General features: G+C 36.0%; 1 protein-coding gene across 1 annotated transcript; it reads right to left on the reverse strand.

Moving 5' to 3' along the window:
* Positions 1 to 8,006: 8,006 nt before the first annotated feature.
* Positions 8,007 to 13,391, reverse strand: LOC145122680 (uncharacterized). The gene is made up of 8 exons (XM_079058238.1): positions 13,085 to 13,391; positions 12,564 to 12,761; positions 12,355 to 12,480; positions 12,216 to 12,253; positions 11,940 to 12,093; positions 8,879 to 11,719; positions 8,639 to 8,757; positions 8,007 to 8,496 (listed from the first exon to the last, which is right to left on the reverse strand). The coding sequence occupies exons 1-8, from the start codon at positions 13,166 to 13,168 to the stop codon at positions 8,244 to 8,246; spliced, it is 3,813 nt and encodes a 1,270-aa protein (XP_078914364.1). The 5' UTR covers positions 13,169 to 13,391; the 3' UTR covers positions 8,007 to 8,243.
* Between the last annotated feature and the right edge of the window lie 1,303 nt (positions 13,392 to 14,694).

Below are 14,694 nucleotides of genomic sequence, written 5' to 3' on the forward strand. Positions count from 1 at the left end.
GAGGACATATTCTTTGTCCTTGTAACGAGTGACCATCCTAATGTTCCGAATCCAGTCATTGAAGTTTGAACCATCAAAGATGACCCTCCCACACAAGTTCATGAGGGAGAAAGAGCCCGAAGGGTTTGAGCCAGAAGCGATGTTGGAAGACATCTGAAAAAGAAAGACAAAGTTTAGATTAGATAAGAATCATTATTATAACACCTAAATGAAATATTAAGGCTAGGACCCAACACAATATTTTACAATTCGGAAGAGGGAAGCCGTAATCCAATTTCAAAATATTTGAAGGTAGGTAAATGACGATTTACCAATTTCCACCATGAAAAACGAAATTGAATATTAAGTTTTAATTTGATTGAAATTCCTAGATTCTTTTGAGATTCATTGAACTTTTCAATGGCATGTTTAAATATCGATTATGCCCTTCAAGTTTGTGACTGGGGTACCGAGGATCACAAACAAGGTGTGAATAACCATGCAAATGTGCTTGGTACTCTTGATGTCATTTATCACCTAATCAATGTGTCGGTTAACCACACATGCTCCATTGATCTATGACAAACATCAAGCTACCCTTTGCCACCCTTTTTAGTCCAAGTTAATGTGTCAGTTAACCACACACGCTCCATTAACGACTTGGCAAGGTGCAAAGTGCAATTTCATGGAATAACATCATTTTCACATTTTTCCTAAAGTAACTAAGATTGGGAATTTTATAAAACATTTAGTTACTTTATAATTATCATTATACTTTTAATGAGAATGAATGTCCTATCCTACCCGTTCGGCTAACGAACCTCCACCAATCAAGGAAGCGGTGGGTGAGAGTGGACACCCATTAAACCACCATTTTATAGGCAGTATCCTTATACCCCCTTATAGATTGGCTTCGTGAATGAGGCCTACTAACGGTAAGACTGACTTGTCTTATACATATATATATATATATATATATATATATATATATATATATATATATATATATATATATATATATATATATATATATATATATATATAATTATTAAACTTATAATATTATAATAGTATAAGGGTTGAATTTTAAACTTTTAAAATTTTAAGGTTTAGAATTAAATGTTTCATAAGTGAGACTTTACAAATTCCAAAACTTGAGGGAAAGTTTTGAAACTATTCAAAACTTTTGGGTTCCATAACTTATGAGTTAATGCTTTTAATGAATGAGACTCTTGATGTTCCATAACTTGAAGACAAGTTATGGAGTTCTTTAAAAAACATTTAGATCAATTTTTAATTAATAACAATATCATATAATTTATCATTGATCTAATCTAACTCATAAGGCAAGGCAATTCAAATCAAAAATACAAATAATCAACTTATTATCTTAAAATTTGATAATTGTCCTTTAATTGGATGAGGATAAGCATTACTATATCAGAAAAAACGAATTTTAGGATACAAAATAGTTTGTGGTAATGATCCTAATCCAATTCTGGCCAAAAGGCTCGAAAATCTACAAACAGAAGGTTCTACTCGACCAGGGCATGAATTGGACGCGTCGAGTTGCCAGTTTGTGAGTGAACTCGTCGAGTCAGATCATTGGACTCGTCGAGTTCATCAGTCAGAGGCCAGAAATATGATTTTTTTCAACTTTGAAAATCAACCAAACATCAATATAACAGATTACAATCCTAGACTCTGATACCACTGATGGGTTTTGAGAACTATAACATCCCTATGGTGCATATACAACCCTAATGCTTTGGATCTAAGTTTTTTCTAGTTATACATGTAATAATTTTTTTTCCAAAGCATGAAGCCTAAACTAGCATACAACTTGATATATAAATCATAAAAACTAGTTAAAAGATTACCTTTTGTTGTAGCTTGTTGTATTTGGCCTTTAAGAACTTAGCACCTCAAGTGTGATGCCTTAAATGGTTCACAAACCACCACCAACAATTGGAGAACTTGAGAGAGAGGTTAGAGGCACTCAAGAATCGACTATAGTATCTCTAAGACCACTAGTGTCTTCATTCTAGCCAAGGGGTTACATATATATAGTGTAGAATTCCAAGGGTTATGTGTAAACCCTAATTCTAACACTTGGGCTTGTAATGGACTAACACTATATGGATACTTACATAAGCTTAGCCCATCACTAATCAATCATGGATTATTAGCCCAACCAATATGTATCTTTGATTTACACAATCAACCCTTGTATATTTAATTAGTCTATTTTGATCACTAAATTAATTCCAAATTAATTCTTGATCAATACTAATTAAATAATATGATTCCTTAATTGATACATTATACTTATAATATATCAATAAATCATAAATAACCTCTTTCTCAAATATTCATCCTATCAGATTGTTCTGGTGAATGCAACCCAAAATGAACCATGCTACTCTCGGTTCAATTACATATCAATTATAGTTATAGGCTTAGACACCTAATCCAACACATATTACTATGGATTTCATCACCAAGATACCACGGACGGCTAAGGGGCCTGATGCAATTTGGGTGATAATGGATCAGTTGACCAAGAGTGACCATTTCTTAGCTATCCGCGAGAGCTCATCGGTTGAGAAGTAGCCGACTTATACGTACACAATGTCATTGCTCGGTATGGTATTCCAGTCTCCACTGTATCCGATTGAGATGTTAGGCTCACATCTTGTTTCTGACAGAAGTTCAATGAGGAACTGGGTATGAGATTGCATCTCAACACTGCTTATCATCCACAGAAGGACGGTCAGAGTAAGCGGACCATTCAGACACTTGAGGACATGTTGAGAGCTTGTGTAATTGATTTTGGTGGGAGTTGGGACTCTTACCTTCCTTTAGCTGAGTTCTCATACAACAACAACTACCACTCCAGTATCGGTGCACTGCCTTTCGATCTCCTCTATGGGAGGAAGTGTCGCACCCCAGTGTGTTGGGGAGAGGTTGGTCATAGGGTCATGGGAAGGACTGAGGTAGTCGTTTAGATGACAGAGCTCATTCAGCAGACCAGACAGAGACTTCAGACAGCTCAAAGTCAACATAATAGTTATGCCGACAAGCGGCGATTCGAGTTGGAGTTCCAAGTCGGAGATATGGTTTTACTAAAGGTATTACCTTGGAAGGGTGTAATACGCTTCAGGAAGATGGGCAAGTTGGGGCCCCAATATATTGGGTCGTTTCGGGTGGTAGCCAGGGTTGGCAAGGTAGCATACATATTGGATTTGCCGGAGGAGCTCAACTAGATCCACAACACTTTCCATGTTTTGCATATTTGGAAGTGTGTGGCGGATGATTCGGCAGTTGTTCCCTTAGGAGATATTCAGGTTGATGATCACTAGAATTATGTGGAGAGACCAGTGGCAATCCTTGACCGGAAGACGAAGACTTTGTGGAACAAGGTGGTATCATTAGTCAAAGTTCAGTGGCAACATCGGAAGGGTTCCAAATGCACTTGGGAACCCGAGTCTGAGATGCGTGAGCATTTTCTAGAGTTATTCGTACCAACAGACTTCGACGATGAAGTTTAGATCAAGTGGGGGAGAATTGTAACATTCCGACGATGAAGTATTTTCAATTTTAACCCTAAGTATGTAGGGTTATTGCATTTTAGCCCTTGTGCATGAGAAAGCTTGCAAAATGGACCATAGTGGCATTTTGTAATTATTAAGGCGGGCTCACATATGCTGGCCGTACCTAGAGTACACGGGGCGTACGTGTCTGAGCCACAGACCCTAATTTTTAGGGGTTGGGCCCTATTTAACCAACTTTATGGCCTCCAAACCTCATCTCTCATCAGTCTCCAACACCTCCATACAATCTTAGCAAACCCTAGCTACTTTTTTGAGAATTCTTGACCCTTGTGTGTGTTTTTGGTGGTCTTAAAGGAGAAAGAAGGAAGTATAACCACCTTGGAAGCTTGAAGGAGCTTTGGATCTGGGATATTCACCTCTCTAGAAACCTCCAACAGGTATAAAGATTTAAACTTGGCTTGTAATTCCTTAGATCTTGCTAAGTTCTTGACTCTTGAGCATTTTGGTCCCAAGTCTTGACCTTTTTGAGTATGGCATGCTCTAGCCCATTTAAACTGCCCTTTCAGACGTTTTGAGAAGTTTAGAAGCATAAAAATAGGGTCTTGGCTCTTAATTCTTCCCCATGTATGTGCTTGGTGGTCTTAATGGGTTAAGAGTTTGGGGTTTCTAGCATTTAGCACTTTTTGGCAATGCAAGACCATAAAGTTGGAAACTTTATGGTCAAGAACAATATTTGGGACTTAGATCTGCAATTTGGACGTAAAAGATTAAGTATTAAGCACTTATTGTGTTAATAAGAAGTTATGTTGCGTACGTTGGGCGTACCAATTAGTACGTTACGCGTACGCGGTCAAGCCCCGTTCCTGGTCAACTATCGAGTACGCCCAACGTACTCGGTTGGGCTTACTCGGCTGGGTTGACTCAGCTGAGTTGTCGACTTTGACCTTTGACCAATGTTAACCTAAGAGTGGTTTGGATATTTTGGGCGTTGGGATTTTTATCTAAGCTTAAGTCTCGGTTCCGTTTAGGTGATTGGTAGTGCTGACTTTCAGAGTTGCGTTCTGTTTAACATTCACTTCGGACTAAGAGGTGAGTTTTCCTCATTGTACTTGCAGGTCGAAGGCACCAAGGCTGGCCTAATGGATTGATATCCTGTTAGATATTGAGCTATGATATGTCGAGTATGTGATAGAACTGTTTGATTATCAGATAGTTACTGATATGTGCTAGACCGGTAGATCTGTAGGACTACATGTGATTACTGACTGTATAATTATCTGTTTGCTGAATATGTATATTATTTGTTATATGTCGACATGTTACGTTGGGGTTGAGACTACTACTTAGTGCTGTCAGTCAACAGACCGGGGCAATCTAACCGGGAGGTTGTGGGCCAGGGCATTCCAACCGGAAGGTTGTGGGCCAATGGTAATCCAATCGGGAGGTTGTGAACCCAGTATGTGGTATGCAGGGCAATCCAACCGGGAGGTTGTGGGCCAGGGTAATCCAACCGGAAAGTTGTGGAGCCAACATGATAAATTATGTATTTTTATATGTGGTATGATGGTACTTTGAGGGAACTCATTAAACTTTTCAGTTACTTCGGATGATTGCGGGAAAGCGAAGGCGTGATCGTGCACTAGGGATGAGATTTAGAACCGGAATATCGGACCGGAACCGGAATCGGAACCGTTTGAACCAGAATATATAGAACCGGTTCCGGTTCCGGGTTAAAAAATTAGCTTTATCCGGGTTCCGGGTAATCCGGGTTTGGGTCCATCGGGTCCGGGTAAACCGGGTCTAAAAACCGGAACCGGTGTTTGGAACCGGAACCACTTAGGACCGGAGCCGGTTTTTGTGAAACGTTTAAAAGATGCATATCTCACTCGTTTCAACTCCGATTGACATGCGGTTTTTTCCAACATGTAGTTTAGAGTTTGTACATGACATTAGACTATAAGTTTACCATTTTTAGTTTTATATTCATTGACTTACAGTCCTCCAAAGTCGAGATATCAAAGCTGGAAGTTTTTAGTTTTTCAGTTATTTTGTATTCGGTGAAAGTTTTAAAACATGCATATCTAATTCGTTTGAAGTCGGATTGACATGTGGTTTTTTCCAACTTGTAGTTTACAGTTTGTACATGAGTTTAGACCATAATTTTGTCATTTTTGGTTTAACATTCAATGATTTACAGTCCTTCGAAGTCGGGATATCAAAACTGAAAATTTTCAAATTTTCAGCTATTTGTTTTTGTACTTTGTATTATGTGAAAATGTTAACACATGCATATCTCATTCGTTTAAAGTCGGATTGACATGCGGTTTTTTCCAGAGTGTATTTTAGAGTTTGTACATGTATTTAGACTATAATTTTGTTAATTTTGGTTTCACATTCAATGAGTTACAGTCCCCCAAAGTCGGGATATCAATATGAAAATTTTCAAAGTTCAACCCACTAAGTAGTAAATAATTACCAAAAAATTACGGGTTTTCCGGTTCTAAACCCACTTTATCGGTTCCAACCTACCCACTTTGATGTTCCGGGTTTTTCGGTTCTAGACCCACTTTACCCGGAACCGAACCGGAACCGGTTCCTATATACCGGTCCGGTTCTACAAAATCTCGTTAACCGGTTCTGGGTTTTCCGGGTCTGGGTCCATCCGGTCCGGGTTTGGACCCACTCATCCCTATCGTGCACATCTTCCTGTTTTGTGTTATTGTGTCTTGGGAAAACTCTGATTTTGAATAATACTTTTGAAACAATGACTCTTTCTGTAAACAATGATGGTTAATGGTTGATTTTAAAATTTTAAAATTTCTATGATATTTGGAGTGTTACATACTCATGTTAGAACAATATATTGTGAAATACAAACTAAAATATATCAAATACACTAACAAACTCCTATTTATACATACATAAAATCATTTCGTTCATTAATACATTGATTACCCAAAGTAAAGGGTTTGTGGTCTAGTGGTATCATGAGTTGTTGGAGTGATGCCCTGAGCCGAAGTTTGAGGGTTCAACTACCCATTTGGGACAAAAGATGTAGATTTATAAATAGACTATGATATGTGTGAGTTAGTCCTTCTAAAAGATTAACACATAAACCAATCTTCCAGAAATAGGATTATGACATCGTCTTGGGGTTTGCCTGGCCCTTCTTTTCGATAAGTTTTGTATCGTAAGTATCGGTGTCCAAATTCGTATTAGCTTGAGGTTTTTGTCTATTTTTCTCCATTCCAACACTTGTAATCAACTTAAAAATCTATTACAACGTATTAGAAATATTGTTTAACTACCTTCATAGTCATGAAACAACCTTGAATTCCCTAATCACCATTGAAATCTAGGTTTCTTTCATTTCTCGACTAACCATACAATTATGGAAGAGAATAACACCTTGTGAGATCAAAAAAGGATTTTGGCAATCCTTAGGTGATGCAAAAATCCGAAAATGAAGGTCTACCTTTCTTGATTCTACCCAAAGCTCACATCTTTACCAGAAAATCTCTTATTCTTCTCCCAAGGCTTCAATGACCAACTAAAATCCTAAGGAGGGTCTATCACATCTATTTATAGTCATCTATTTTGTATCCAAGCTCCATTATTTGATTTAGAGGAAATAACTTCCACCAACTTTAATTAATCATATTTAAGTCACCCAAATAATTGACAATTCCACCACTTAACAATTTTCCAACTTATCGTAATAACTAAGATTCAAGTACTAAAATAGTATTGTCCTTTAAATTCCAACATACCATGATTTTCATCTTTGAAAATCTCCATTTGCATTTGGCATCTTCGCTTGATCACCTACACCCATATCATAAATTAGATAAGCATTTAAATAATAATGGTAAATTCATAATTAAGGTCAATACATCTAACCCTCATTTTCGGATGTTAAACTTTAACCAACTATATATTATCTTAAATATCTTAAACACTCAACAGATTCTGATTAAGGCACTATACTTTCAATCTCATCATAACACTATACCATTTCACAATGTTTTTGCTCAATAATGACATTATAGTCTTATAATTTAGTCATAACATGAGAACAAACAAGATAATAGGTTCACAAGAATGTTGGTTTAGTTTTTGAAATTTGTCTAGTAGTAACACTCCATAGTAAACTACTAATTGTCTTTAATACATTATGGGACTTCATCATGCTTTATCAAATTATTATGATTCCATATAGGTTAAGAGCAAGGGTGGTACATTAACCAAAATATATAATATGGATATCCAACTTCTCAACCCAATACGATCCACATTCCCCCCCCCCCCCCCCCCCTAAGTTAACCTTTTTTCGGTTTAATGGCTTTGTTTACACCTTAGTATATTCAATAGATGAGATATAAATAGAATTAAAATACACACATCTATATAAGAATGCACATAAAGATATACATAGTAAAATTGGTATCTTAGAATGAAACGGTATGCATCACAATCTTTTAGTTCACATAAACAACATCTCTTGAAGATGAACTATATTTATACATTCTATTCATCAAATAGTACCAAAAGAGAACAAAAACCAATTAATGTTTCTTAAAATAGAACCTCTTATTTCATTATGTGGTAAAGTGTTCTCAATAGACATAGACTCACATTCATGTCATTATGTGCCTTAATGATTATTTAGCTTAACTATTAATCTTGATATAACAAATAGTTTGTATTTTTTTATTGGTTTTCAAGAAACTGGAATCGTCTCCTTGTGCTATTGTTGATTTTTAACTGCATTACAAGATCTTCTCTTTCGGCTTCAACTTCAGCATACTTGAGGCTCATCTCAAGGTAACGGTCACGAAGGTCTTTTAGCTCTGTTTCTAATGACGATTTTGTCCTTTCAAATCTCTCTTTTGTTACCAAATCACCTTCAGCCTTAGATTTTCCAGGATTTGATGAAAGACTATTACGCCCCTCGGATTTTAGCCTAGAAAAATATATGCAAACTAGTTAAAAGCTACAACCATGAAAACTACTTGTGCATACGCGTAATCCTTATTGTTTTCATCAATAAGTTGACCTTTGACTACTAAAAGTCAAAGGTTGACTAGTGTTTTCATCATACTCACCTCTTGAGTTGAGCTCTATACTTGTTATTTGCATCAAGAGCCTCATCAAGCTGTGCTTCAAGCATCTCTATTTTTTCTGCATTATCAATATCCTCTTGAGAATGTGTCTCATGAACACCCTGATACAGAAGACATAAAAGATAACAAGAGTAAAGATTCACGGTAAAAAAAAAAAAAAAAAAAAATACAAGAACACTTGGTTGTTAAGTGAATCAAAATCAATTTTTTTTAATTATTTACCGATTTACTCCCTGATTTTGTTGACAAAAGTCTTAGATCTTCTTCTAAAGCATGAACTTTCTTCAAGCATTCATTCTTTTCGCCTTCAATTTGTTGAACTTTCAACTGATATTGCAAATTTGCACTCTTGATTCTACTAAGCTCATTTTTCATCTCAGAATCTAAAGAACGTGATGCTCCTTTAGACATTAGATCTCCCTCCAGTTGCATTATCTTTTCTTCTAGAACATTCTTCTCATGTTTACATTCCTCATACTCTTTTACAGATGCCTCTAAGGTAGATATCTTTTCAAGAAACGAAATCTTTTCTTCTTTAACCTCTTCAAAACTACTAGAAAGTGAACGAAAAGAAGCTTCTAGATTGTTCTTTTCATACTTTAGTTTATCAAGCTTTCGTTTATGATCCATTACTTCATTGTCAAGATTCGAGGTTTTCTGCAACTTATCTTTTAACTTTGAAGCTTCTTCAATGAGTTGTTGGCGTTCATATTCTGAAACTGTAAGCTTAAGTTCTAGATCATTTTCCATTGTCTTTCTTCTCTCTTCTCTTATTCTGTAACCAAACAACACCTTTGATTTCTTTTCATGATCTGTCATCAGTTTTTTATTGCTTTCTTTAATGGCAATAAGCTCAGTTTCCAAGTCTTGAATCTTGGATTCAGATTCTTTATGAAGAGTTTGAAGTTGGTTTTCAATCGATTCATTTCTTGAACGAATTTCTTTCAAAGAAGATTCTAGCTTTGACTTTTCGGAAACCACCTTTGACTTTTGTTCATGAAGCTGTGAAATTTCATTTTGTAAATGTTGTACCTCTTTTTGGAAGTTTTCAATCTCGGAAGTCTTCTCTAAATACATTTGATTCAACAAACTTTCTTCCATTGTAACTTTCTCTTTTAACTTCCAGTTTTCTTGATTAAGTTCATCCAAATGTGAAGAAAGACTCTTCTCTTTAAACATATACTCTTCCAACATAGAAGAATGTTTTTCCTCTAAACTAGCCAACCTTTCAGAAGAAATTACCAAATTGCCCCTAGCTTCCATTAATTCGACCTCCAAACGAGAACATTTTTCACTCAACTCTCCCTTTTCCTTTCTCATCTCTTCATACAACTTCTCAAGATTACTACATTCCTCAACGAGCCCCTCGGAAGATTCTAGAAGTTTCTTCTTTTCGGATTTCAAATTTCCACATTCTTCTTGAGCTTCCAATAGTAGTTTTTCAATATCATATAACTTTTCAACCTCATTTTGAAGATCAAATTTCATAGATTGAGATTCTTGTAACTCATCTTTCATACGTCTCAGTTGACTTTCTAGTGAAGTCAAACTTTCTGATAACCGGATATTCTCTTCTTCCACTTCAAACAACCGAAGCTCGGCTTCATGTTTGACTTTTTCCAAGTCAAACGCTTTCTGTTCAAGTAACTTATTAGCAGAAACTTGCGAATCAACACTACTACTAAGCACCATGAGATCATTTCTCAAATTATCCAAACATTTAGATGTTATATTGCTCTCTTCCAATGCATCTTCCATGTTTTCTTGTAACTCTTCTTTCTCCTTTTCAAGATCAGAAATTTGATCCTCTTGTTCTTCATTCAACCTCTCTAGTTCCCGGATTTTCAAATTGTAATCTTTTATCACCTTTTGATCTTCTTCAATAACCATATTTCTCTCTTGGATCTTTTTCTTCAATTCTTTAATCTCACAAAGAAGCTCCAAGTTTTCATTGGTCAATTCGCTGCATTCTTTTTCCACCTCACTAACTTTTTGTTGAAGCTCTTGGATTTCACGCATTTGTTGTGATTCAGATTGTGTTTTTTCAGATAGTTTTGACTCCAAGTTGTTGATTTCTTCTTCTTTGATGGATAAGTTAGTTTTGTAGTCTTTTTCAAGAAGTGATAGAGCGTGGCTATTTGAAATTCGTTCATTTTCTAAATCACTGATTTTGTTCTCTAAAGCTTGTTCAAGAATCTGCATGTTTGCTTGTAATGTTTTCTCTGATTCCTCCATTTGTTGCAAGTTAAGTTGTAAGCTTCTGATTTCCACCAAATTGAAATTGAAAGACTTTTCTAAATCATTAAACTTTGATTTGACTTCCAAAAGTTCTTCGATTTCTGCTCTTTGTGTTTCTGTGGTTTCCTCTAGTTCTTGAAGAATACACACAAGCTCAATATTCGATTCTTGATTTCTCTTCAGTTGTAGAGACAAATCAGTGTTTGATTCTTTATGAGCTTTTAGCTCGATTTCAAGTTCTTTTAGAAGTTGTGATCCACTTTCTGACTTATATGTTGACTCCACTTTGACCTTCTGTTTGACCTCCACCAATCTTTTAAGTTGGTCAACTTCTTTCTTCATGCCATCACGTTCCATGCGTGCTGCTGAAAGCTCCATTTTAGAATCTGTAAGATTCTTGGATTGATCAGAGAATCTTTCTTTGAAGATCTCCAAATCAAGCATCAACTTCTGTGAATTCCTCTCCCACATTTTGGCTTCTTCACGAAGCTCTTCAATTGTGTCTTCAGCTGCTTCTAGAAGGTTCTTTGAAGAACCAGTGTTTGGCATTGATGATGTGGGAAGGACAGGTGGCGGGCTTTCTTCATACTCTTCTTCTTGATCATCATGAGTTATTCTTGATTTGAAAGATGAGTTGTTTGATTTTGATATAGAAAGATCTTCTTCATTAGGGTAATTGCTTCGAGGTGAACTGTTTCTTGAATTCCCATTAAGCTTGTTCTTGATTCCATTTATATGATTGTTTCGATAGAATCTCTCTTTTTCTAAAGAATATTCAGCCGAATCATTGTTTTGATTCGATCCAGATGGTTCATAACTTGTTTCCTGCATCAAAGTCAAAATTTTATTTCAGGTTCATATTGATATGAATCAATTTGAAAATCAAGAACCAAAGGTGTCAAATTCCTATGATTTGTTTCATTTTATGTAACTATCTAATGCTTTCTTGATCAATTGAAGCAAGCATATCGATTTAGAAGTTGAAAATCAGTCAGTTTGACCAAGAAAGTCAAAGTTTGGAGAATCTATATCATTGTAAACATACCATGATTTTAATCTTTCCAAGAAGTGAAGTGGGATTCAAGTCTTGATTTTGAGAGGATTTAGCACTCAAGTCAACTGAAGCAGCTGACCCATTCGATCTGCTTAATGCATCATCATAACTTTCATCCATGGCTTCTACTTTTAAACCTTCAACCCTTCAATATGTAATGACAACTTTCAACATCAAGTGAAACATGAAAATATCACAAATATCTATATATATATATATATATATATATATATATATATATATATATATATATATCATAAACATTACCTGAGCTTTGTTCTTGGTGTTAGGCACTGGATTTTGACCTGAAAAATGAGAAAATAAGTCGATAAGAAACATCAAACATAGCATTAAAGAACTCAACATATAATACAAATTATTGTAATTATATTCACATTGATTTTACCTGTAAAACTGTGCCATGGTTGCATTTCTTTAAAGGTAATGAAAGTGGGGCAGATGATCTTGAACTTGTATAGTAGCGTGCAATATTTACAGTTGCCTCTCCAAGAATGCCAGATCTAGCAGAACCCTAGAACAAAACCAAAAAAAGACAGGATTTTGTCAAGGTTAAATGATAAATTTTTAAAGTTAGAGGATCAAGATCTTTCATACCATGGAAACAACGAATTTAAAGAGATGTTCTTCAAGCTCTTTTGAAGAATCATCATGTGAAATCCAGATAGATTCGGATAGAGTTTCTGTCCATTGACAGTTTCCATTTCTCACCAAAGCTTTGTTTGATCTTGCAACTGTTTTTCCTGTTTCCACAGAGATTATGGACACTAGAAGCTTGTCCCATACTTTTGGTACCTAAAAACAATAAAATCTTGTAATTAATCACCATGGATATGATATGAATCATGAATGCATTAGAAGATACAAGAAAGCATCAAGGATTCTCCACCTAATCCTTCTTAGTAATTTTATCAAACACTTGAAATGCATCACATGGTGCTTAACTCATACATGAAAAACTACACAGAAACAGCCAACTTTACCAAAAAGTATATGATGGATCAAACAAAACAAAGCAAAAAGCAACAAATATCGCCACAAATTCATTAATCTTCCAAATAGAAAACAATTACGATAATGGAAGTTCACAAAGATGATTGATGGGTTATCGTTGCTACCTGAAGAGCTTGAAAATTTGAAAACCTGAAATCAATCCTCTCCCCTGAGCTGGGCGACTTCCCATTTCTTTGTGGTCTATACATATTTATGTAGCGGTGAATGTGATCTCTACTAATTAATGGCTGTTCTACAAAATTGTGTAAGCTACTACTTTCATCATGAACAAACCCATTCTCAGCTTTTGAGAAACAGATTTGCAATATATGAAATTTGGTTATTTTCTCCTTTTTTTTTTTTTTTTTTGTCGTCGTCAATAAAATGATTGATCACAATGCAGTGACATTAACAATGCAAATCCAGAGAGATAGAGAGAGAAAGAGATGTTAGCTAGGTGGTCATTGTTTTCATGATTGTTAAGATCCTTTCATCTACTTCTTGACTCCATTCTCTACACATAGAGTCCTTTTCTTTCCCATTGCATACGTGTTAAATTTTGATTGTTTCAAGAAAGATCCGTAAAACGGCGCCAGTTCTCTAGCTTTTTATTTTTTTACTTTTTTTTACATAAAAGTGTAATTTATAGTTTTGGTCCCCATGGTCAACACGAATTTACAAGTTTAGTCCTATTTTTGAAAATTTGACACCATTAATCCTTATGGTTGGCAAATCCCTTTGTTTTGGTTTCATATCTCAATTAATGTCAGCCCACCTTCATTAATATCCTATGAAATGACCATTTTACCGTCGAACCAAATCAGTAAAAAACTTTCAACCATAAGATCCTAATATATTTATATAAATAAACAACAAAACAGATAAAATCCCTCATTGAGATCAATTGACTCCCACATTATACTCTTTCCCATACACGGCTCCCTTCAACCATTGGGATCTCTCTCACTTTCTCTACAGTAGGGTTGAGCATTTGGACATCTGGATTGGATGGGACCCGGATCAGTTTTTTAGAGTAGGTCCGGTTCTTAGTTCTTTGAATCATGCAAAATCGGTCCGTGTACAAAAACCGGGTCGGTCGGGTCAAAGTCCACGTTCAGTCCAACGTGTATTCGTTCTAAAGTATTAGATAAACCAACTTCGGTAGGGCTTCAATGAATTGTACCATAAATACCTAAAGTTGTATCGGTCCAACGGGTACACGAACCAGAAAACCCAAACCTAGACCTAGATCCGGTAAGCCTCAACAGGTCCAGTCCATGGTCCACCAATTTTTTCCAAACCGGCCTAGTCCAAATGCTTTACCCAACTCCACAGTAGCAACTTTTACCGCGCTCCAGCTCACGTCCACCCTTTCTCAGTCTCCTTTCTACCACCGCTACTCTCATCTTCCACCAAATCTCTCTCTACTCTAAGTTGTTGCCGCTTCACCAATCCGAAGAACCGACGTTGCCATCTCCATCTTCGGCGCCGCAACTACGTCGCCCACCTTCTTGCTTGCAACATCTCTTTTATGGTTGGTGTTCGATGATGCTCTTAACTCTATCTTCGGTCGACACAACCAACACTCCTCTCCTCTTCCGCCACTGATCTCTCTTTCCCTTCCCCCTCCTTTGTCTCACTCTCATCAACACAAAACTGCCATCGATCCGGTTTATGTTCATTTTAGGTGGTTATATACAATTATGGTCCATTTCTGGTTTTGGTCCATTTCACT

Source organism: Lactuca virosa, chromosome 6 (assembly GCF_052849685.1).
Source record: "Lactuca virosa cultivar CGN04683 chromosome 6, Lactuca_virosa_CGN04683_v6, whole genome shotgun sequence".
NCBI classification, from domain to species: domain Eukaryota; kingdom Viridiplantae; phylum Streptophyta; class Magnoliopsida; order Asterales; family Asteraceae; genus Lactuca; species Lactuca virosa.

Bases quoted from the DNA above. Each gene is read 5' to 3' on its own strand.
- LOC145122680 (XM_079058238.1), bottom strand. From the start codon at position 13,168: ATGTATAGACCACAAAGAAATGGGAAGTCGCCCAGCTCAGGGGAGAGG. The intron at 12,481-12,563 runs GTATGAAAGATC...GTTTTGTTCTAG, and splicing joins TTAAATTCGTTGTTTCCATG to GGTTCTGCTAGATCTGGCAT. The intron at 8,497-8,638 runs GTGAGTATGATG...ATATTTTTCTAG, and splicing joins TATAGAGCTCAACTCAAGAG to GCTAAAATCCGAGGGGCGTA.